The sequence below is a fragment of the Aulonocara stuartgranti genome (genome assembly GCF_965226115.1).
Source record: "Aulonocara stuartgranti genome assembly, chromosome: 3".
Lineage (NCBI taxonomy): Eukaryota > Metazoa > Chordata > Actinopteri > Cichliformes > Cichlidae > Aulonocara > Aulonocara stuartgranti.
In genome coordinates, this window is record NC_138941.1 from 18,485,201 (window position 1) to 18,509,481 (window position 24,281).

The 24,281-nt window shown below is 38.5% G+C and overlaps 2 protein-coding genes and 1 long non-coding RNA gene across 8 annotated transcripts in view; 1 reads left to right on the top strand and 2 right to left on the bottom strand.

The window, feature by feature from the left end:
• Positions 1-24,281, bottom strand: part of LOC309700493 (uncharacterized protein) — a 2,098,293-nt gene that overhangs the window by 195,991 nt on the left and 1,878,021 nt on the right. The gene's annotated exons all lie outside the window — the stretch shown is intronic.
• Positions 1,433-19,079, top strand: LOC309701335. 6 transcript variants are annotated; one of them, XR_014274940.1, is made up of 10 exons: positions 1,433-1,447; positions 1,577-1,839; positions 3,433-3,463; positions 4,406-4,437; positions 5,559-5,585; positions 8,561-9,682; positions 16,453-16,551; positions 16,712-18,491; positions 18,681-18,817; positions 18,904-19,079. It is a non-coding gene; the product is annotated as an uncharacterized lncRNA (long non-coding RNA). The 6 variants fall into 6 exon arrangements; XR_014274941.1 differs by lacking the exon at positions 1,433-1,447 and adding an exon at positions 9,903-9,987 and having other exon boundaries at positions 1,539-1,839; XR_014274942.1 differs by lacking the exon at positions 1,433-1,447 and having other exon boundaries at positions 1,540-1,839; positions 16,712-16,842; positions 16,935-18,491.
• LOC309701200 (uncharacterized protein) lies at positions 21,953-23,512 on the bottom strand. The gene is made up of 4 exons (XM_082525285.1): positions 23,434-23,512; positions 23,078-23,146; positions 22,823-22,969; positions 21,953-22,347 (listed from the first exon to the last, which is right to left on the bottom strand). The coding sequence occupies exons 1-4, from the start codon at positions 23,482-23,484 to the stop codon at positions 22,120-22,122; spliced, it is 495 nt and encodes a 164-aa protein (XP_082381411.1). The 5' UTR covers positions 23,485-23,512; the 3' UTR covers positions 21,953-22,119.

Below are 24,281 nucleotides of genomic sequence, written 5' to 3' on the forward strand. Positions count from 1 at the left end.
AGCCTGCTGTCTCTTACGGTGAAAGAATGATATCGATACTCCAAATAGATTTCGAGTTACAAAGCGTTGTTTGAGGGCAAGTCAAGGCAGTTTTTGCTTCGCTCTACTCAGTTATGGTGCATTAGAAGTCAAATATCTTTAATAATTCATATTTTAATGATAAATTGTAAACACTGGAAGATTCCCCCATCTCTTCTGAACAAAACGGTGTAAGAATGACCGCTCTAGCCCCTACGGTTTGGAAATTATGGTCATTTGTTTGAGGGGAGTCCTCACTATGAGAAATAGGCTGCAATAATCCTGTGCATCTCTGTGCTGCGTGTGTAAAAAGAGGCACCTGTTTTGGCGGGAAAACGTAAACAGCCACTCTGATTGGTGGATTTAAATTCGGCAGCTCTCTCCCTCTGTGTGTGTGTGTGTGTGTGTGTGTGTGTGTGTGTGTGTGTGTGTGTGTGTGTGTGTGTGTGTGTGTGTGTGTGTGTGTGTGTGTTTAGTGGGAGAGAGAGGACCCTGCCCTTATTTGGCAGCATGTCATTGTAGGATTTAAATTGAATATAGTTAGACTGGTTGACTGGATTAGAGCCTGTGTTTGTGTGTCCCTCTGTGCATTTGTGTTTCAATAAGTTATTACTATTCTGCTAAATCATAGTATTTCTGGTACTTTTCGGTACTTGTGCTAAATACAGTGTTTCTGCTAAATCATACTATTTCTGCTTTTCATAGGATTTGTGCCTAACATAGTATTTCTGCTAAATTATAGTATTTCTGCTTTTTATCGGATTTGTGCCTAACATAGTATTTCTGCTAAATTATAGTATTTCTGCTTTTTATACTATTTGTTCTAAATTATAGTATTTCTGCTTTTTATAGGATTTTTGCCTAATATAGTATTTCTGCTTTTTATAGGATTTGTACCTAATATAGTATTTCTGCTTTTTATACTATTTGTGCCTAATATAGTATTTCTGCTAAATTACAGTATTTCTGCTTTTTATACGATTTGTGCTAAAACATAGTATTTCTACTAAATGTAGTATTTATGCTTAATCATACTATTTCTGCTTTTTATGGGATTTGTGCCTAATATAGTATTTCTGCTTTTTATAGGATTTTTGCTCAAACATAGTATTTCTACTAAATGTAGTGTTTATGCTTAATCATCCTATTTCTGCTTTTTATAGGATTTGTGCTTAATATAGTATTTCTGCTAAATTATAGTATTTCTGCTTTTTATAGTATTTGTGCTAAAACATAGTATTTCTACTAAATGTAGTATTTATGCTTAATCATACTATTTGCATATTGGGGAATTCGTGGCTTCTAAGTCAACAAGTCATCCATGTCATATATCTCTAAAAATTCACATTTTAATGATAAATTGTCAACACTTGAAGATTCCCCCATCTCTTCTGAACAAAACGGTGCAGTGACCGTTCTAGCCCTTACGGTTAGGAAATTATAGTCACTTGTTTTGAGGGGAATCCTTAATGGATAATGTTTATATATATATATTTGTCTTTAAAACATCTTTGCAGACTGACTGTCCTGGACTGGTTGTTGTTGTTTTTTTTTTCAGGTCTGGTGAACTCAGCTCTTTGGTGTTGGTGTTCAGGAGTAGAGCCTTCTAATAATATTTATTCAAGTTATAGATTTAAAGTTCTGCGAGTTTTTTCTGTAGCAAATAAATATTGTATAGAATATTTAAAATCACCTACATTTTTGATGTTTACAATGCCCATTGTGTGTAATACTGGAATTTCCTACTACCCGTGAACGCCTCATCTTTTACCTGACTGCCGGACATCCGCCTTTCCGCACACTTCGCTGAGTCCGCTCTGGGTGAGTGCTGCCGCTCTGCTTCTCCTCTTCTCTCCTAAATGTTTATAGTCTGTTTGTGTGATTTAACGAGTTCTTTTAGTGATTTATAAAGCCAACCGAGGTATAACTCATATTAGAGTAACACAGTGGTTGCTTTTTCTTAGTGAAACTTTGTCATTTTTGTATGTAAAAGGAGTGTTTGATGAGCTAACAACCCGATGCTAATGCCTAGCGCTCCTTTGAGCCCAGTGTGAAATGAAAATTTGACTGTGAACCACGGTTATTGTGTTGTTTTATTAATTACATTTGGTGTGTTTGTCAGTCTGTTACATAAGGTGCAGTTAGTTCTCTTCACAAATCAGTTGGTTAAAACAGCCTCATTCTTTATGCTGTAAAGTTTTTAACGAACCGCCATCTTAGATTCAGTGTCAGCTGTCGGCAAGATCAAAGGAGCCATTTTACCGCCTCTGACCGAACACGGGAGAAAAAGAGTCACGTTTGTCCAGGTCTTGTGGGTTAATTAAGACAAAGGAGGGGGAGAAACTGAGGATTAAACATAGGCTATGTCCCCACATACACGGGTATTTTTGAAAACGGAGATTTTCCGTTTCTGTTTTAAAAAACAATCCCGTCCACACATAAATGCAGAAATGAAGGAGAACGCTGCTAGGAACATACCAAAGCAGCAGGTGGCGCTATATTCCTAACCGTGTAGAAATGTTGGCCAATCAGAAGTCTAGAAGCCTCGGTGGGAAATGGTAAACAAAGATGGGGCATAGAAGCAGAACCGAGTCATATCTGTGGGGGGACAGTAACTGTGTGCGCATATGTAAGCATTTAAACACTGCAGAGAGAACAATTAACAGTAACCGTATTGTAGAAATGCATTTCACCGAAACAATAACGTTGCGCACAGTGTGACGTCAAAAAAGGCGCTGCGTTTTCTCCGTTTCCCTGTCCACACATAAATGCAAAAACGGAGTTTTCGAAAATATTCTGGCAAGCGTTTTTAGTTTTTCAGTGACCGAAAACGCCGTTTAAGTGTGGACGAAAGGTGCAAACGCATAGAAAAATCTCCATTTTCAAAAGTACGTGTGGACATAGCCCAAGAATAATAAGAACTCCTAATATGTAGACTTTAATTTTTAAGAACTGTTTAACAAAGGCTTGTTTGTGCCAACCTAAATCTGCAGCACAGTTTAAATTCTCACTTTGTGGGAAATTAATGAAATAAACAACAGCCCACCTTCACATAAATAAAATATGGCAGTGTATTATTATTAGTATGGTACATAGATATTTATTTTAAAACTACAGCATATTTACTATGATACTATGTGCAGTTGGTAATATTTTAGGAAGTAGAATTTGAATGCAGACCACCTCAAATATTAAAGCCTTAAAAATATGTCGTGCAGTTTTTCATGTATGAGTGTTTTGCAATCTTAAATGAGATGTAGACCAAAGAAAACAGAGGAGAGTTGTTGTTTGTATTCCAGCTGTAGTAAACAAAGAAGTTTAGTGAATCTTTTTGACAACAGAGAGTGATGCAGTATTGATGCTGATTTGAGTTTTCTGATCCTGTATTTTTGTTCTTTGTCTTTTGTTACACAGAGTGAAATAAAGCTTGGTTTTGCCTTTGCTGGTAAGTAAACAGTGATTGTAACTGAAGCAATATGAAATTGGGATTGTGTAACAGTTTTTAGCAATTTACATACAATAGTTTGGCTTTTTGTGATATCTTGCCATTTGCCCATGGGCAAAAACACATTTAGGATTTATAAGCAGGAAACCCCCCCCCCCCCACTAGATCTCTGAGTGTCCCTAAAAATGTCCCTGAAGTTTAATAGGCCATTTATGTCTAATTTTAAAGGCTTATCAAAGCATTTCTGTAGTAATTATTGTTTTTATTACACATGTTAAGGCCATTTGAGACTCTGCAATTAAATTTTGCCCTCTTTAGACTAAAGTGAGTTCATTTTGTCTGAGGTACAGTGCTGGGAAAAGTCTTTTTTTCCTTGCAGATTTATTTTGTTCATGCTTTTTTGTCACATGTTTCAAATCATCTAACAGGGATGATATGAATAAATACAAAAAAGCATTTTAAAGGGATGATTTCACATATGAAGCAGAGAAAACCAAACCAGAGCTATCTGTTCTAATGTGAGAAGATGCTGGTCTCTAATACCCAGCTGTGGAAGCCCTGATACGAAGAACTACCATCAAGCATTTATAGTATCAAGTATCATTTGTGATTGTTGCATGCTTTGAAACTGTGATGTTATCATTTGATCAAGTGTGCAGTGCGAGCAAATCATTGCTTGTGGTATCTGCTGTGTTATGTAATAGCACCAAAGTATTAGAGCTTTACGTTAATGAGGAATTTCTGTGGCTTATTGCAGATCGATAAAACGACACATCACCTTAATAAAGACAGAAATCTTTAATAAGGTGCAGAAAGAGAAGATCGGGTGTTTATAGTAAACAAAGAATTTAACATTTTTTTTTCACTACAGATTGTGATGCAGTATTGACTCTGATGCTGATTTCAGTTGTCTCATTCTGTATTTTTGTTCTTTTGTTACAGAGTGAAACAGAACTTCGGTTTTGCCTTTGCTGGTAAGTAAGCAGCAATTGTAACTGCAGTAATATGACATTGTCACTGTGTAACATGTTTAGCAACTTACCTAACGTAGTTTGGTTTTTGTGACATTACCATTTACTGATGGGCAAAAACAAATGGTCAGAATTTATACTTTGTAGCAGCAAAGGCCCCACACATGACCTCTGACTGTCCCTGAAGTTTAACAGGCCATTTGTGTCTGATTTTTATGTTTGAACACAAACAACTGTTTTTATACAGTTGTTCATGTTCTCCGTTTGTTTATGGATTTACCTAGCAGACATAACTATGAACGCATTTTAGGTGAGTTAGTGTAAGTGGTAGCTTAAACACTTAAGAGCACCACAGTTGTTGATTTATATCTTCACTCATATTCTGCTTATGTATTACATTAAAGTCAGACCACTATAGAAGTATTTTTGCCTGAGTGAACAGAAGTGGTACGTTAAACATTTAAGCAATAATAAAAGACTAAGAGAACCAGAGTTGTGAGTAGGCAATGTTGTGTATGTTAAAGCCTGTGTGTAATTTATGTACACTAAGTTTAAATCAGTTTCTTAATAAGTTGCTTGATACAATGTGTTTGAAAATTATATATAAAAGGGAAATATTGCAAAATACAAAAAGATTCCTGCCAACAGGTACAATGGACTTTTTATTATAATTTTTAAGAAATTAATTGCAAAAATGGCGTGCCACTGTTGTTACTATAACATGTCAGAATTTACATGTATTTTAGGATTTACATATTCAGATCAGAACTAAAACCTAATGAGGTTTTCCGTTGATTCTAACAGTTGTGGTTTTTCCACACTTTATTAAGCACTGACTTGTGATAGAAAATGATGGAGCTAAAAAGCCATAATCTGTACCAACAAATATTGGTGCCTCTTCTTTGCACTTCTGTAGTATGCATGCCTTTATTACACATGTTATCGTCATGTGAGACTCTGTAACTAAAGTTTGTCCTCTTTAGACTACAGTGAGTTCATAAAGGCTTGAAGAAATTGAGGATCTTACTAGTTATTTCATGTCACAGTAAATTGGATTGTGTGTGAAGAGGTTCAACAGTGTAAGTCATTAAACAGTGATCTGATGTGTTGTTTCCTTTCTCTAGGATACTGATCTGATCGTCGCAAGTCTGGTAAGTAAAGGTTTTGTCTGCAGTACAGTGCTGAGAAAGGTCTTTCTTCCTTGCAGATTTATTTTGTTTATGCTTTTTTTCACATGTTTCAAATCATCTAGCAAGGATGACCTGGATAAATACAAAAAGCAGTTTTAAAGTGATGATTTCATTTTTGAACCAGAACAACCTGGTCTAATGTAAAAACATATTGGTCTCTAATACCCAGCTGTGGATGCCCTGATAGCAACAATTACCATCAAGCATTTACAGTAACTGGTAATGACTGGTTTACATCACTGGTTGATTTTGGTCCACCATAATTTCAGAATTGTCTTAATTAGATCCAAACAGGACAGGCAAAAAAAGAAAAGAAAAAAGTCTTAATTAAGGCCCAATATAGGGTTTTCAAGTCATACCAAGTACCACGGTGGTTAGCACTGTTGCCGCACAGCAAGAAGGTCCTGAGTTTAATTCCAACATCAGGCCGGGGTCTTTCTGTGTGGAGTTTGCATGTTCTCCCGGTGTTTGCGTGGGTTCCCTCCGGGTACTCCGGCTTCCTCCCACCGTCCAAAGACATGCAGCTTGTGGGGATAGGTTAATTGAATAATCCAAATTGTCACTAGGTGTGTATCTGCGAATGAATGTGAGTGCGAATGGTTGTCTGTCCCTGTGTGTTGGCCCTGCGACAGACTGGCGACCTGTCCAGGGTGTACCCTGCCTCTCGCCCTATGACAGGTGGGATAGGCTCCAGTGCCCCCTGAAAAGGATAAGCGGAAGCGAATGGATGGATGGATGGATGGATGGATAGGGTTTTCAAGTCATACCAAGTATCTTAATTTCATTAAAGTCCAGACTGATTCGTTTACACCAAGTGTTTTGTTTCATTCATTCAATTGGACTTGCTTGTGTGCTTCAGATCCTAAGTGTGATTAAACTTAAGCCCAGGACCTGATGAGTTGATGTAGGTCCTGAAGTAGTAAAGGAACTCTGGGACATCACAGTAACAGCACCATGTTTGACTTTAATGCTGGTGTTTTTCTCTCACTATAGATGATTCAGTTTAGTGCAGTTAGTCAGCACAGCTCTTGGTTATCATCGAGATATTATTAGGCAACTTGTTTTTGCCTGTTCAGCTACAATATCTGGGAGCGTTTTTGTTTTCTGGGGTCTCCAGATCCTTAGAAATCTCTTTGTAAACCTTTACAGAACTATATGTGTTTGTTTCACATTAGAGCAGCTCACGACTAGCAGTTTAGGGACAATTAAATATTCACATAGGACAGGGGTCTCAAACTCCACTCTTCAAGGGCCGGTGTCCTGAAGCTTTTCCACGTGTCCCTGTTACAAAACACCTGAATAACATTTGTAGGTCATTAGTGAGAGTATAGAATTTGACTGTGTTGAAGTGGCATCCCCGAAGACTGTTCAAATTTAAGTAATTTAAGTGTTTGGAAAAATGTACTTCTAAAAGTACTTTCATTGCATCATGTTCATTCACTCATGAGCTGCTATAACATGAATCAAATGGCTGAATTACCACCTCAGCATGCAGTCACGTTCTGTAGAGTTTTGCTAATGACCTACTAATGTTATTCAGGTGTGTTGCAACAGGGACACATAGAAAAGTTTCTGGACACCAGGCCTTAAGGACCAGAGTTTGAGACCACTGGTGGTAGGGCATTGTGGATTTCAAAAGCTTCTTCCCTTAAATCACTGCCTAAAAAATGCTTTTTGTAATTTGTCATAATGACTTGCAAAATATAGGTGGGATGAAAACATAAACATAAGACATTTTATAGTGGCCTGATATTTTTATCAAGGCTGTTTTTTGAAAATAATCCTGCCCTAATTTACAAAAGATGAACTGTCTGAAAGTCATGTTTGTTTGTTTGTTTAAGAAATGTGGGAATCTCCAGCAAAGATCTTACATGCAACAGCTCAGATACAGCACTCACTTCTGTTCTTTTTATCATGAAATGATCTACAAAGAAATGATCATCATACTAAATTTTGCTAATTAGGCCTTTATATCAGCTATGATAAGTTTATTATAGATTTAGTGTAGTGCTTATTGCTGTGTATCAAACATGCCCCAAATGTGACTGAAATATGTAGAAACTGCTGTGTAGAAACTAGCTGTCTCCAAATTTCTCATTTTGCCAAAATTCATACAGAGTGACCTGAAACTGTGCTGTAACCTCAGTGTGTTGGTTTTGTTGGACCATTTAATATTTACAGTAAGTTACTGTAGCAGCACGTCTTAGTTTGAGTTTATAGACTTAGTTTATTGTTTTAATAGAATGTAAAAATGTCCTTATAACAGTTCCACCATCATTTGTTAAACATTGTCATTCTGTTCAGTCCAATAATTTACTGTAGAAGTCTTTAGTATTTAAAGCCCTACATGTATTGTATTTTTGAGATTATAAGGCATAATGTCAATAAACAAGCCTGTTTTTAAGGCAGATTAAGCCAAACAAACAGTCAGATAAGTCAAACTTTATTCAAGTCATTCACAAACAACTCTCAACACTGTTCAGTTGTAACACATAAAATACAGAACAATACACTCACTTTTTCAGTTCATTCCTCATCCACAAATCCATCAAACTCTTCATGGGTTGATCAGTTTGAAATCTGCTTCTTAAGCATGTCTCTTAGCACGTGCCAGGTCCTTGTACACACACCATAATGTTATGTTGAAGCACCGTACGAATTACTCTGCGAGGGTCCTGACTATGGTAGCCATAATGCTCTGACAATACATCAAGTAGCTTACGAAGTCTTACTAAAATATTTGACAGAATTTTGAGCGCTGTGTACCACAGAAATCCCGTTTGAGGTCAGTAAGCATAACCAGAATCGATACGCTAGGCACATTGTATGTTTTTGAGATAATGACAGGATTTTAGGTGTGCCATATAGTCTGAAGAATATGGTAAATCCAAGCATGTTGGAAATATGACTAATTCCATGCCTTTTGTGTCTTACAGGTGACCTGCTGCAGAAGATCCTCTCTCTCTCTATCATTATAAGCAATTCTGTCTATCCTATCACTCTCCCAACTCTATCTAATTTGAAAGCCATTCTATCTTGTATCCCTCTATCCCTACTGCTCTATCTAATTTGAAAGCCATTCTATCTTGTATCCCTCTATCCCTACTGCTCTATCTAATTTGAAAGCCATTCTATCTTGTATCCCTCTATCTCTACCGCTCTATCTAATTTGAAAGCCATTCCATCTTGTATCCCTCTATCTCTACTGCTCTATCTAATTTGAAAGCCATTCTATCTTGTATCCCTCTATCCCTACTGCTCTATCTAATTTGAAAGCCATTCTATCTTGTATCCCTCTATCCCTACTGCTCTATCTAATTTGAAAGCCATTCTATCTTGTATCCCTCTATCCCTACTGCTCTATCTAATTTGAAAGCCATTCTATCTTGTATCCCTCTATCCCTACCGCTCTATCTAATTTGAAAGCCATTCCATCTTGTATCCCTCTATCTCTACTGCTCTATCTAATTTGAGAATCCAAGTTTTGAGAATCCTTTCAGAATCCAATTTTCAGAAATCCAAGTTACCAGAACTTGATCTATCTGTTACAGAATTCTGAGAGATCTCTGCTCTCACTGCTCTTTCTTTCCTGTCATTAAGCTCTCTCACATTCAGTCATTTTGCTTTAAATTACAAGTTGAATATACAGTAGTAGAATTACAGTACAGTAGAACTTATAGTAGAAACTACTTACACAGCCCTACATTTGTCATTTTAATTTTGCATTAGACTTTAGTTTGGACTGCTAGTTTGGCTTACTTTGATCAATTGTATAAAATATCACCTTTTTATAAGTTTATTTGTAATAAGATAATCTGGTTATTTTGTAATACATACATTCAGATAAATAATAAATTAGATCCAGTCTGTTAGTCTGTTTCATTGGCTATAACATTTGACTGCAAGTTTATAGTATTATTATTTAAGGACTAACCCATTTTGTCACTCAGTGTAAGTATTCAGTCAGTATTGTCATCGAGAAGTGCCTGAGGACCCAGACTTCCTGTTTCCTGACTGCTGCAGAACATCCAGCTGAAGAAACCCCGTTTCTAAAAGAGGTACAATAAAACGGACCAAATTGTTTCCAGAGAACTTTGAATTTCCTTTATTTTGAGTTTGGAGTACAAATCAGCTTTTTAACATCTATTCATATATTCATAAAAACATTTTATAGTATAATAGTACATTTCTCAGATTTAACAGTAACTTAAGGAGTTATAAGTTTTTCTGTGTTTCAAGGTTCAGTTTTGTTTATATTTGTGTATAACCACATATAAGCTCCAGATTGTACTTCAGCAAAATGCCAAGAAAAAGTCAAAGGTCGCAGTCCCTGAAGCTTAGATGGCAAAAGCAGAAAGAACAGGTGAATGTTTCTCAGAGCAGTGAGCAGGTAAAGGTGTGTGTTTCAGCTTTTCCCAGCACAGAAGTGCAGAGCAGTGTTCAGACAGCCACAGTGTCTTATGCAGATGTGGTAAAAAGAAGTGTTCCCTCAGTGTCTGTCCCAGAGCCTGAAGTTATGCAGGTAATCCAGACTAAACCCCAGCTAACTGTACAAACACAGCATGATGGACAAGCTCCAGGACAGTCTCATGTACAGGTTACAAACAGTGAAAGTCCACGAGTGAGTAGCGTCTGTGCTTCCCGAAGCCAGGCCGCTCCTAGGTATGGAAAGTACCGGAATCAGCAATGCATGGCTAACAGTTTGGTTTTCCTGTCATTCTTACACGAGGATGAATTTATTACCAGAGCAGATCTAAACCGTGTGTTGGACAAAGGCCATGCCGTCTATTCAGATGCCAGACTGAGGTTTGTGAACAGTGTGTTTCTAGCCTGCGATGAACTTCCCTCAGTTGTTACCAGCCGCACACACGAGTATCAAGTCGACATGTCTCAGTTTGCTCATTACGGCACATTTGATGGTACAGATCACTTTCCGAGCCTTGAACAGGGATTACAGTGTTTGGCTTCAGACGTTCGCTATGCTTTGCTAGTCATGGGAGGAACAGTCATCGCTGTTAGCAGGCTGACTTCAGGTGAATATGCATATTTTGATCCTCACCCACGTAAGTCTACTGGTATGCCATTGTCGCTAAGTGTAAGTGGTGGAACTGCAGTTATGTTGAAATTCACACGTCTTAATGACATGATTGACAGGATCAAACGTTTGTACAGAATGTTCAGCATCGCACCAAGCTGTACTTATGAGCTACAGCCCATCGAGTTTCACAGTGAAAACGCTGCTGACCAAAGAGATGCTAATCAAACCACCGAATACAGACAAACAGCTACAACTGTTACAGCACCAGCTTTAAATGAAGCCGTTCATGAAATAAACTCCCAAAGATCTACTGACCAGACACAGAAGACTGTGAGAGACACTTTAACGACTGAAGTGACATCATCCAGAGTGGATTATTCAAATGAGACAGCTGCTACTGAAAACAACCATCTTCCTTCTGAGTATTTAGAAAAAGAAACATCTGCATCCTCTGTGAGAGAAACGCAGGTAACATCAGATTCTGTTCCTCAGAATGATTCAAACACTGCCTACTGTTTAACTAATATAACAGAGGAACTCTCAGATAAACTGCTGAAATATAATAAACAGCAAAGGAGAAAAATAAGGAGAAGATTATTAGCCCAAGAAAAAGTACCACAGAGAAAGGAAAATCAGAAGAAGAAAGAAAGGCAGATGTACAGGTTTGATGAAAGCTTCAAGACAAAGAAAAAAAACTCAACTAAGAAGTGTAATGATCCTGATCACAGACAGAAAAAGAGCATGTACAAAAATGAATTGTATAAATTAAATGCTACCTATAAGGAGAAACAGAGAGAACATTTAAGAAAGATGTATAGGGAAAGTGCTAAAATTAGAGAGAGAAAAAGAGAATGTGTCATAAGGACATATAAAGACAATCCCCTATTCAGAGAAAAGCAGAAGGAACGTGTAACAAGAACATATAGAGAGTCTCCCATATTCAGAGAAAAGCAGAAAGAGCGTATAAGAAGAATATACAGAACTTGTGCTGGATTCAGAGAGAAACACAAAGCTTACATGAGGTCATATGTATATAACCTATATAAAAAAAGCGAAGATTTTAAACAGAAAAAACGATCTTATATGACAAAGCGGTATGGAGAAGAAAAACAATTTCAGCAACAACACAAGGACAATATGAGAGAACGAATGAGAGTAAAATATTGGAACGGTTTTTCTTTCAGACAGATGCATAATATCAGATGTGCAATGAATATAAAACGGAAATATCGCCAGATGCATCGACCAGCTGAGAGTTTACAGTGTCATCCAGAGAACACTTTAATGAATGAGGCCATATCTCGTTTCAGATCAAACATTAAGTCAGCACCATCTTATGTTTGTACTGTTTGTCTAAAAGCTTCTTTTCCTAATCAGGTGAAAATCTGCAAAAGAGAAAATTACTCAAAACACCAGACTGTAGCTCATCAGTGCCTAACTGGTAAATTTGTTCATGTGTGTGATGAAGCATGTCATGATCACTGCAGCTTTCCTGTTGAGAGAAAAAAAGAGTATATCTGTCACACATGTCACAGTTCCCTCAAAAGTGGATGCATGCCCAGGCTTGCTGCTGTTAACGGTTTAGAACTGCAGGATATTCCAGCTGAACTTTGTGATCTCAACATTCTGGAGAGACATCTGATTGCCAAATGCATACCATTTGCTAAGATTATTCCTCTTCCAAAGGGGAGACAGAGACTCATACGTGGTAATGTGGTGTGTGTACCATCTGAGGTCCAACAAACAGTTGACAGTTTACCGAGGATCAGAAGCCAATCACAGATCATGAGGATAAAGCTGAAAAGACGACTGTGCTACAAAGGCCATCAGCTGTTCCAGACTGTCACCTGGTCTAAACTCATTCAAGCTCTGCGTAAACTGAAACAAATTCATCCACAGTACACAGATATTATTATCAGAGATGATGCATTGCTTTGTGATCCAACGTTACCTGATGATGACAGCAGTGATGAAGCCAGCATGGCAAGTGATGATTATAATGAAGCAGATTTAATGGAAATTGACAACTATGAAAAAGATGCCCTTTTGTGTGAAAGTGAGTCTCAAAGTGACCAAGATATTAATATGCAATCCTGTGATGAACAACCAGAGGAACAAAATCCAGATGAACCAGAAAGTGATTTGAACAATGGAGGTTTTGCTCTAGAAAGTTGTCTGCAGCCCGTAGACATTTCAGAAGAGATTCTCTGTTTCACTGATAACACATATTGTGTGGCTCCTGCAGAAAGAAACAATCCTGTTAGCTTCTTCAGAACTCCTCATTTGGAAGCCATGGCATTTCCTGTGCAGTTTCCTACTGGTCAGAATACACTGGATGAAAAGAGACGTCTTAAACTCACACCAAGTGCTTACTTCAAGTCAAGGCTTTTCAACATTGATGCAAGATTTGCTAAAGACACAAATTACCTGTTTTTCTCACAGTTTGTCACTGAAATACACTTGGCTAATTCCAGCATGACAATACAGCTAAGGAAAGGTAAAACTATGACCAAAGATGGACGCAAAATCACATCAGGAATGTTACAAAGTAAGACAGAAGTAGAGAAGCTGGTAAGAAATAAAGATGCAATCAGATTTATGCAGCCACTCAGAGGAACTCCAGCTTACTGGCAGAAAACTACCAGAGATCTATTCAGCATGGTTCGCCAAATAGGAACACCTCAGTTCTTTGTCACTTTCTCTGCTGCTGAGATGAGATGGCCTGAAGTGATTCAAGCAATAAAGAGACAGCAAGGTGAAGAGGTTGATTTTGAAGCCCTGGACTGGTCAGAAAAGTGTGAAATTCTAAGATCAAATCCAGTAACCACCATGCGAATGTTTGATAAACGTGTTGAGGCTTTGTTCAGAGATTTGCTTTTTTCTCCTGCACAGCCCCTTGGTGAGATCATTGATTACTTTTACAGAGTTGAGTTCCAGCACAGAGGTAGTCCACATATACACATGTTGCTGTGGATTCGAGAAAAGGTAGAAGCAGATGTGGATGACGACCAAACTGTCTGTGACTTTGTTGACAGATACATCTCAGCTCAACTCCCTGATCCAGAAAAACAACCTGAACTGCACAAAAAAGTCACTGAGCTACAAAAGCACAGCAAAAACCACACAAAGACATGCTTTAAGAGTGTGAACTCTGGTTGTAGATTTGGGTTTCCCAAACCACCAGCCACAAGAACAATGATTGTGAGACAGGATGAGGATTCAGACACTGAAGCTGCAAAAGCCAAACTCAGACCTTTGTTGAACCTGCTGAAGGAACCTGAAGCTGCTTCCCTCACCATAGAGCAGATTCTGTCACGATGCAACTTGACAATGAATGAGTATGAACAGTGCCTCCAAGACATAAACAAGAAAACAGCTCTGATTCTGAAACGTGACCCAAATGAGTGTTGGATCAACAATTACAACCCAGACCTGCTTGAAGCCTGGAACTCTAATTTAGATGTCTCATTCATTTTGAATGCCTATTCATGTATAGAATACCTCTGTAAATATATAACAAAGAAAGAATCTGGCCTCTCTGAATACCTGAAGACAGTTATTGACAACTCTGATAAGAACACCGTCAATGAGTGTGATGAAATGAGAGCTGTGATGCAGGCTTACTCAAAAAAGAGAGAAATCAGCGCACAGGAGTGTGTGACTCGAGTCTGTGGCCTAAAAATGAAAAAATGTTCCCGCAGTGTTGTATTTGTACCAACAGATGATAACCCAGTAAAAATGAGTCGGCCCATGAGCTTCCTGGAAAGCACAACACACGACAGTTGTAATATTTGGATGACAAGTTTGAGTGATAAATACAAATGCAGACCTGAGACCCCAGAATATGAGGAAATGTCACTGGCTGATTTTGCTGCCTTGTGCAGGTTGGTAAGTGGTCCAAATGAAGGAAAAGATGTGCTTCCTCTTCTAAACCAGCTTGGATTTGTACAAAGGCGAAAGAATGATAAACCAGCTATAATCAGATATTACCACTGTTCACAGGAAAAAGATCCTGAGCAATATTATGGTCGACTGTTGAGACTTTACCTTCCACACAGATCAGAGCAGGAACTGAAACCACAAGGGTTCCAAACCTATCAGTCCTTCTACAACTCAGGTTTTGTACGACTTCCATGTTCAGACCACAGTGAGTCTGTGAAAAGGGTTGTGAAAAGAAATAAAGACAAGTATGAGAAGAACTCTGAGGATATTGAGAGTGCACTGGAAGAGTTTGAACAAAATAGGGATGTTGTGATTGATGAATGGTGTAATCTGGCTCCTGAATCTGAAGTTGTGAGGCTGCAATGTGATGAGAATCTTCCTGAGAGACATTCTGATGATGAGAACGAACAGGAGAATGTCCCCGACTACAGTCGTCAGTCTGATGCTGTAACAAAGATCAGAGCCGTCAGAGAACAACCTGCAGTAGATCCAGCCGTGGTACGTGTAATGTATCAGAATCTGAACCAGAAGCAGGCCTGCGTGTTCTATGCCATAAGAGACTGGTGTATTCAGCGAGTTTGTGGTTTGAACCCAGATCCATTTTTCTTCTATATCAATGGTGGTGCAGGAACTGGAAAGTCACACCTGATTAAGTGTATTCACTCTGAAGCATCAAAGATCCTGAGCAGACTGCCTGCTAATGCAGAAGAAGCTGACATATCAAATCCAACTGTTTTACTGACTTCATTTACCGGTACAGCAGCTTTTTCTATCAATGGCTCTACATTACATTCTCTACTGAAACTACCCAGGAGTCTGAAACCACCCATTCAAGGACTTGGTAACCAACTGGATGAAGTCAGATCTGAGCTGATGAATGCTGAAATTATTGTTATTGATGAGATTTCAATGGTTTCAAAACCCCTTTTTGCTTATGTGGATGCAAGACTGAAACAAATCAAAGGCACTCAGAGACCTTTTGGTGGAATGTCAGTTTTAGCTGTTGGAGATTTTTACCAGCTGCCACCAGTGCGACAGTCTAAACCTCTCTGTGTTTACGATCCAGAACAGATTGACCTATGGCAGGAACATTTTCAGATGATCACTCTAACCGAGATCATGCGTCAGAAAGATGATGTGGCCTTTGCAGAGATGCTGAACAGGATTAGAGTCAAAGAAAAGACAGATGAGCTTTCTCAGTGCGACAGAGATTTGTTGTCACAGGCTGTGACTGCACCAGAAGAATGTCCAACTGAGGTCTTACACATTTATGCCACCAACAAGAATGTGGAATCCCACAACACAGATACCCTGAAGAAGCTTCATTCAAACATCATAATCATCAATGCAGACGATTTCCAGAAGGATAAATGTACAGGCAGAATGGAACGAAGAGACAAACCATTTACAGGTGGGAGAAATGATTTACCTGACACTCTGAATGTTGCTGAAGGAGCTCGAGTCATGCTGACCAGAAATTTGGACACACTAAACGGTTTGGTCAACGGTGCTTTTGGTATACTGGTAAAGGTGGTGAGATCTGAAAATGATGGACACATAATTAAACTGGGGCTCAGAATGGACAACCGGCAGCCTATGAGACACAACCGCAGTGCTAATGCAGCATCTGATGATCTGGTTTACATTGAGAGAGCAGAGGAGAGTCTGAAGTTTAAAGGAGCAGTACGCAGACAGTTTCCTGTAAAGCTAGCATTCGCTTGCACAATTCACAAAACTCAGGGTCTTACAACACAGACAGCTGTAGTTTCAATGAAGAACATTTTTGAACCAGGTATGGCTTACGTTGCTCTCAGCAGGGTGACGTCTCTCAGTGGACTCTATTTGCAGGACTTGGATGAGAAAAAGATTTACGCCAATCCCGAGGTAACTGCAGCGCTCCAAACCATGAGACAAGCCAGTGTTGAGGAAATGATGCCTCTTCTTCAGGTCAGAGAAACAGCCAGCAGACTTGACACTCTTACACTGATCCATCACAATACGGAGGGTTTGCCATCTCACATCAGTGACATCAAGAGTCATCATGAAATGTGTTTAGCAGATGTTTTGTGTCTCACCGAGTCTCACCTTCAAGGCTCCTTTGTTGCAGACAGTCTTCATTTGGATGGCTACACCATGTTCAAACGCAACAGACATGTTTCCTACACAAACTTTCCTCACATGGCCAGCAGAAGTGGTGGGGGAGTTGTTGTGTATTTGAGGAATCATTTTCAGGTTCAGGTAAAACAGTATCTGCATAATGTCACTGATCTTGAGTTTTTAGTGTTGAAGGTTCAGGCTCCATTCCCTGCACTCATTGCTGTTGTGTACAGACCCCCTGACTACAGTTTGACACCATTCATGCAAAACCTGGTAAGTCTTTTAGATTCACTTGAAATCATGGACTGTCACCCAATAATTGTGTGTGGAGATTTTAATGAGAACCAGTTGCAGAGTGGAAGAAAACAGATTCTGGAGCAGTTTCAGTCGAGAGGGTATTCACAGCTGATCACTTCTGGCACTACAGACAAGAACACCCTGCTTGACCTCATTTTTATTTCTCAGCCACAGAAATGTCTGTATTCAGGTGTTCTGAGATCATATTACAGTTACCACAACCCTGTCTTTTGTGTCCTGTCCTCGAGCCAATCATGAAGTCGTCTGGTGAGTTTTGAAACAATTACAGATCATGTTTGTTACAGAGTTTACTGATTGTAGAGCATGAAAAAGATTTTTCATTGAAAAAAGGGTCTTCCCTACTCTGTCTGTCAGAAGACCCTTTCTTATTGCAATGTTATTAATCATTTCACCAAATCATTGCTGAACTTCATGCAGAGCAGAGAACATCTGCTATCATGCACCTCTGATCTGAAATGTGCTGCAACATTTATTAAACCAACATCATTTCTTTTATTCTCATGTTTTAAATGACTAAATCTTTTTACTGTGACGTATGTAGCTCAACAAACGAGATCTTCCCCTCCAAGGGCTTGAAAATATGAAATAGTAAATAAATAAATCCCACATAAATGCAGGTATTTATTATGGGTCACATGAATAAATACAGACAATTATATTTTCTTGATTATAGTAGCTTTTGTAGAATCAAAAGTTTTTGTGATGAATGAGTTTTTGCTTATCATGTTTTACAGGTAAAAAATGTCAAAAGTTATAAACTATCTTTAGGCTACCAGAGATGTCTATAATGATACATTATGTAGAGAAAAACATTAGTACAGCTTACAGAATATGTATAAAAACTGATTTAGAAGTAAATGGATAGTTTTCTGAAAGTTCCCGACTACAGTTTAACACCACCCACCCAGATCAGCCCCCAAGTGTCTATGTAATGCTGGTATGGTGTGTGAGTTTGACTTGGCCTTTATCCGGGTGGGTTTGGGTTTGGGTGGATAAAGGCCAAGTCAGAATTCTCTGAGCAGCTGGAAAAAGCTGCTAATAAACAAAGACATCAAAAAGTGTGGGCTTTAGGTGTAGCCCCCGCTTTCTGATTAGACTTAGTAACCGACACCCCATACCAGCATTACATAGACACTTGGGGGCTGAGCTGGGTGGGTGGTGTTATAAGCACGTGTTTTGTTAGATATATTTTTTCAGACACCATCTTCATGAACTGCTGAGCCAAACTTGATCCATCAGTGCTGGACTGCACAGATAACTACATGCCACAAGGAGACTGCTGTGTTATGAATTGCCATACCAGTGTGTCTTCAATGGAGAAGATGACACACCCATCACCTGACCTCCTGCCTGATCTGGAGACCATCATCATGCTACCACACTACACACCTCTGAGACCATCAATGATGACTCATACTGAGGAAACTGTATTTCCTGTCAGAGATGCTCAGTGATCCTCAGAGCAGAGAGCGGTATGATTCTTTATCTTTGATTTAAAAAAACAAATGTCAGTGTTTTTTAATTCAATTAATTAATTAAAATCCTGTTTATTGCATAAATAATTCCACACTCAAATGATTATACTTGTTGACACTTTTTGAGTTTTAATTCACATTATGGATTACAAATCTATGCTTTTTCTACTCTGTCTCTCTGTGCAGGTATTGCTGTCTTCTGAGTTCTTCAGTGTTCCAACTGAGACATTCAAACCTCACTGCAGAGCTCATGTCTTTCCTCACCATCATGTGAGTGTGAGATTGCTCTGGATTCTGGTTATATGGCCTGCAGCACCTATAAGGTATTTCAATATTGTTCATTGTATAACTTATTTGTAGTTTTTAGGCCTTAACACAAATAAAATGTTCCTTTTTCTGTATTTTTTAGAATAAGCTCGTCCAGTGTGCCTGCATTCCAGCTTCACAGAAAAGAACATCAGACACCAGCGAGGGAGGATAAGAAAGACAGACACAACAACATTGTCATCCCCTATGTAGCCGGTGTATCAGAAAAACTCAGGAGAGTTTTCTCCAAATACGACATCCCAGTGTACTTCAGACCCAGTAACACACTCAGACAGAAACTGGTTCACCCGAAAGACAAAACTCCTAAACACAAACTTAACAATGTGGTGTACGCTGTACAGTGCAGCGAGGAATGCCTGGACTTCTACATCGGAGAGACCAAACAGCCACTTCACAAGCACATGGCACAACATAGAAGAGCCACCTCCACGGGACAAGACTCAGCAGTTCATCTGCATCTAAAGGACAAAGGTCAGTCTTTGAGGATGCCAATGTTCACATTTTGGACAGATGGAGGAGTGAAAGAAGCCATTTACGTCCACTGTGAGCGACCATCTTTAAACAGAGGCGGTGGTTTATGACACCAACTGTCTGCCATCTATAATCCAGTTTTGAGTTCCCTCCCCAGACACCGTAACGTCCACTCACATCCTGGGAGTGGGCGTGGGTGATTTCCTGACCTCGGGAAATCACATGATAGGGTGGGGCCAGGTTTCACAATGAGCTCACCCGAAACCCTGGCTGATTGGGACCCACACCCACTTTCACACCTTGGCTCATGTGATTAGGTAGAGGATCATCAGGGGGTTCTTTGTCCCTCTTTGGGGGGAAACTCCCACTGGGTTTAAATCTGGGACTCTCCACCATTGACCCTTAGAACTGAAGAAGCTTCTCGGATGAGAGGTGAAACGTCTTCAAGGAACTCAAAGAAGTCCAGACGCTTTTCTTTCCAAGCTCCTTAGACTTCACTTGTGTTAATTACATTTTATTTGTTGTTGTTTTCTTTTAGATTTATATGCAGTGATTGGATGTGGTGGAGCTTTGTTAACCGTGTGGAAAACATCTGTTTGTGATGATATTTACAATGAGGCTTTAAGGTGACAGTTTCCATGTAATTTCAATCCTCTTACTAAGCAAAAACATGTTTGCAATTAACATATTTTTTCAGTTTTGTCTTTTGGATTTATGGTTAACATTCCTCTGTGACAGCAAATACTAAACTGGTCCAAGTAACCAGCATATCATTGGTCAAAGGCAAAAAGGACCACATGTCACACTAGCAATGAATTTTTGACTGTGTTTGTGTTAGTATAGAGTAGGTCTAACAGTGGTTTTCCACATCTGCTCTAATATATATAGATAATGGGTCAGACATATAAAGTCATTTTGAAAAGTTCATAAAGGTCATTTATATGTGTTCCTCTTTATCATTTTATATCAGGTCAAACAGCAGACTTGAGTTTTGATCAGGGTAGAACCATAACATTCATGCTAATGGTTCTACTGTTTACAGTTACTTTATGATGGATTTCACCCTGGTCACAGCACTATCTGAAAAGCTGTTAGAGGTAAAGTTAAGCCAATTAATACCTCATCATAAGTCACTCTCTAACGCAGGGCAGTGATTATTATTCACTGTAATTTATTCCACAACAATGTTCTTTATTTGATTCTTTAAATATGCACATCGATTGTTTAGCTGTGTGACTCTCCACACCGGAAATATATCACAATGTGGACTTCATTTCGACAGTATTTTGTAGATTGGTACCATATTTATCATCGAATCATCTTGTGCATTTATTAACTAAATGTTGTTTGGTTTTTTTTTTGTTTGTTTGTTTGGGGTTTTTATGTTGCCATTTTTACATTTCACCAACTGTGTAAATTCTGCAATTTTACCTTGGTTTTGTTTCACATCAGTTTATCTGCTGGCTGGTATTCCTGTCTTCCTTCTCTCACCCCAACCGGTCGCAGCAGATGGCCGCCCCTCCCTGAGCCTGGTTCTGCTGGAGGTTTCTTCCTGTTAAAAGGGAGTTTTTCCTTCCCACTGTCGCCAAAGTGCTTGCTCATAGGGGTCATATGTCATATGATTGTTGGGTTTTTCTCTGTATCTATGAAGCGCCTTAAGGTGACTTTTGTTGTGATTTGGCGCTATATAAATTGAATTGAATTGGTTTTCTTTCTTTTCTAATGTTTCTGGTCATTTTTCACAGTTAAACAAGTAACTTTGAGGTTACTTCATCGTTTTCAGCTGTTATCTGTATAAATTTTTTTCCTAATAATTACATTTCTGCAAAATTATAGCAGTTCTGGTAAGTTGTAATATTTCTGCCAAGTTATTAATTTTTGACTAAATTATTACATTTCTGCTAAGTTGTAGCTTCTGGTAAACTACAACATTTCTGCTGAATTGTTATGTTTCTTCTAAGTTATTGCATTTCTGATAAGTTATTACATTTTTGCTAACTTGATGTTGTTCTGCAAAGTTATTAAAATTTCAACAACTTTTTAAACACTGACTTTGATTTCTTCAGCTTCTTCAGCTATTTTCAACTATTTTCAGCAGACAGCTTCAGCTTTACAGCATGCACACTGCATTTTCGCAGGAAATGCAAATTTTTCTAGTATAGATTTGTTTAACTGACTGAAGCAATGACAACAGTCTTCTCCTGAACACCAACACCAAGGAGGTGGTAAAGAGTTCACCAGACCTCAAAACAAAACAAAACAATGCAGGACAGTCTGCAAAGATGTTGAGTCAGTCAGACATCGTGCAGAGCAGATGAGGAAGAAGTTGTAATCTAAAATGGAGAACAATAAATACAGCCACCTAAGCATCCTCACAGGACAAGATGAACTGCAGTGAGAGGGTCATCTTACTTACAGATAGGCAGTTGTTGGCCTACAGGAGTGTTCTTTATCGAAGGTTTTAAGGTTTAAGGTTTTAAGTGCTTAAAAAGTCTGTTAAGCTCTGTACAGAGCATGCAATGTAACTGTACATTAGAGAGTGTTTTATAAACCATGTCTTCTGTTTCATTTAATAAACATGAGACTGCTTTATGCATTTTCAGCTATTTATTAGATTTTATCAGATTAAAAAACACTTAGCATAAGAATGCAGTTGAAACTATAACTTTTAAATATTGTTTAAATGAATGAACATAGCAACTTGAACATTTTAAAAAATACAAACAAAACAAATGAACTATATTTATATATATAGATCTATATATATATATACATATCTATATCTATATCTATATATATATCTATATATATCTATATCTATATATATTTATTCTGGTTTTTTTATGTGTACTATTTGTTTTCCTTTGATTTTTACAGTAAAAGTGATCCTGTGCTTCTCAAACTCCTCCTCGTAGGGCTTCCACATCTCCTCTTCAATGAAGAGGGTTTCTCCAGTTAGAAGGAGAACTTGCAGCTGGGTGGACTGCAGTGCACTGCACTGCTCTGCAGTGTCCACACCAACTACAGTTACTTGAGTACTTTCATCTTCCTTTGTCTGTCAATACACAAAAAGCATATATTTAATATGGTAATCACGTCTTGATGCATGCTCAATGATCCATGTAAGTAAATCCCAAAAGGATGATTCTGTTCATCTGGACGTAGCATTTTCAAGTGGGAGAAATGTTTTGTCACTCATCCAGGTGACTTCTTCAGTCTGTTTTACCCAATCTTTTAAACAGTACATTGCATAATGACTGAAACTAGCCCACTGAAGAAGCAATAGGCTGGGAGGTCAGTTAATTGGTCAGTAATATACAAATTGTCACGGGCACTGATCAAAGACCACAGAAACCTGCAGTCCGCTGAGACTGAAGAAGTCACTTGGATGAGTGATGAAACATTTCTCCCACTTGAAAATGCTACGTCCAGATGAACAGAGTCAATCTTTTGGACCACCTATAATTCTAAACATTTTGGCAAATGACATTGCTATTACATGTTGGTACAAACATATGGCTTCTTCATACCTCAGTCTTTGTATGGGAAGTTGACTGGAGCTGTACTCCATAGGCGGAGCGGTGCACTTTCACATGGGAGATCTTTACCTGATCTCCCACACGAACGTCAACAATTGACGCCTCCCTCCACAAGGAGACAGTCATTCTATGTCCATCCTGAAATCACAAAAATGACAGAATGAAACATTTATTCATTAACTAATGGAAATCTCAAATATGCCTATTTTCACCATTTTCAATATTACACTTTAGTTGCACCATTACCTGTTTTAGCTGGAGAGTGCGTATTGGCACCAGTTGTTTGCCTGAGCAAACTGTCCTCACTGCCGAACACTGAAAATTCAATTAAAATATAATGTCAGTTATAGTGATTGCATAAATCTGTGTGTGTACATCTAGGTGCTACTTTCTTGACTTACTACATCTATTATTTTATTATTGTTGTTAATGATAAATCTACAACCATTTACAAAATAATAGTGGTTGATCTTGTTCTCACAATTTTGTGTTTGTTTGACAAGAACAATAAAATTATTATTTTTACTTTTAAAGACAAAAAAGTAATGGTTTCTTTGAAAACCTGAAGCAATATCAATTCTGATGGAACCACAAATATTTACCTCCACAACCTCCCCTTCCACTGTCATGAGCCCTCCAGATGTTGGGCTCATCTTTAGTGGTGTTACTGGGGAAGGTGGATTAACCAGCTCCTCCGCCTTAATGATGAGGGCCTCCGAGACTGCCAGGGCAGGAGCTTTAAAGAACTGTGTCCTCGCAGTGATATTGATGAGATAAGGGGGAGCTTGGCCCCTCAGCTCATGTCCCCTCATCATGTAGGACATGTCCTGTTTTACTTTGGAGGAGAACTCTTCAAACAAGGTGATCTTCAGCACTGTTTCACCGTCTGTGATTGCTGCCACTTTATTTTTTTTTGTTGACAGTGCTTTGACCTCTCCATCCTCAGTAACCCAGCTGATCACCTGATAAATACATAAATAAAGAAATGTATTTCTATGATCTTACTCCATAGTCACGTTCATACATGTGAAAGTCTACATCATATGATTGTTGGGTTTTTCTCTGTATTTATTATTGTACGATCTACTGTACAATATAAAGCGCCTTAAAGCGACTGTTGTGATTTGATGCTATATAAATAAAATTGAATTGAATCACCTTTAGCTGGTCACAACATTTCAACACCCGGATATGAATGGGTGGGGGCCGGAAATACGGCGTCTCAGGCCGGTTGTCAGTCAGTTTCCTTAAAGCCATTCTGAAAATAAAAAAAGCAAAATAAACACATTAACAGGTTCATACATTTCTGCTGGATACAGTTCTGACAGAATACAGTAACACCTGTTGCTTTCATGTCATCTCTTCACATTTTGATATAAAACAAACACATCATGAACTTCCTCAACCCTACGTGTGTTTCTGAGGTTCCTGCTTGATATTTACATACCTG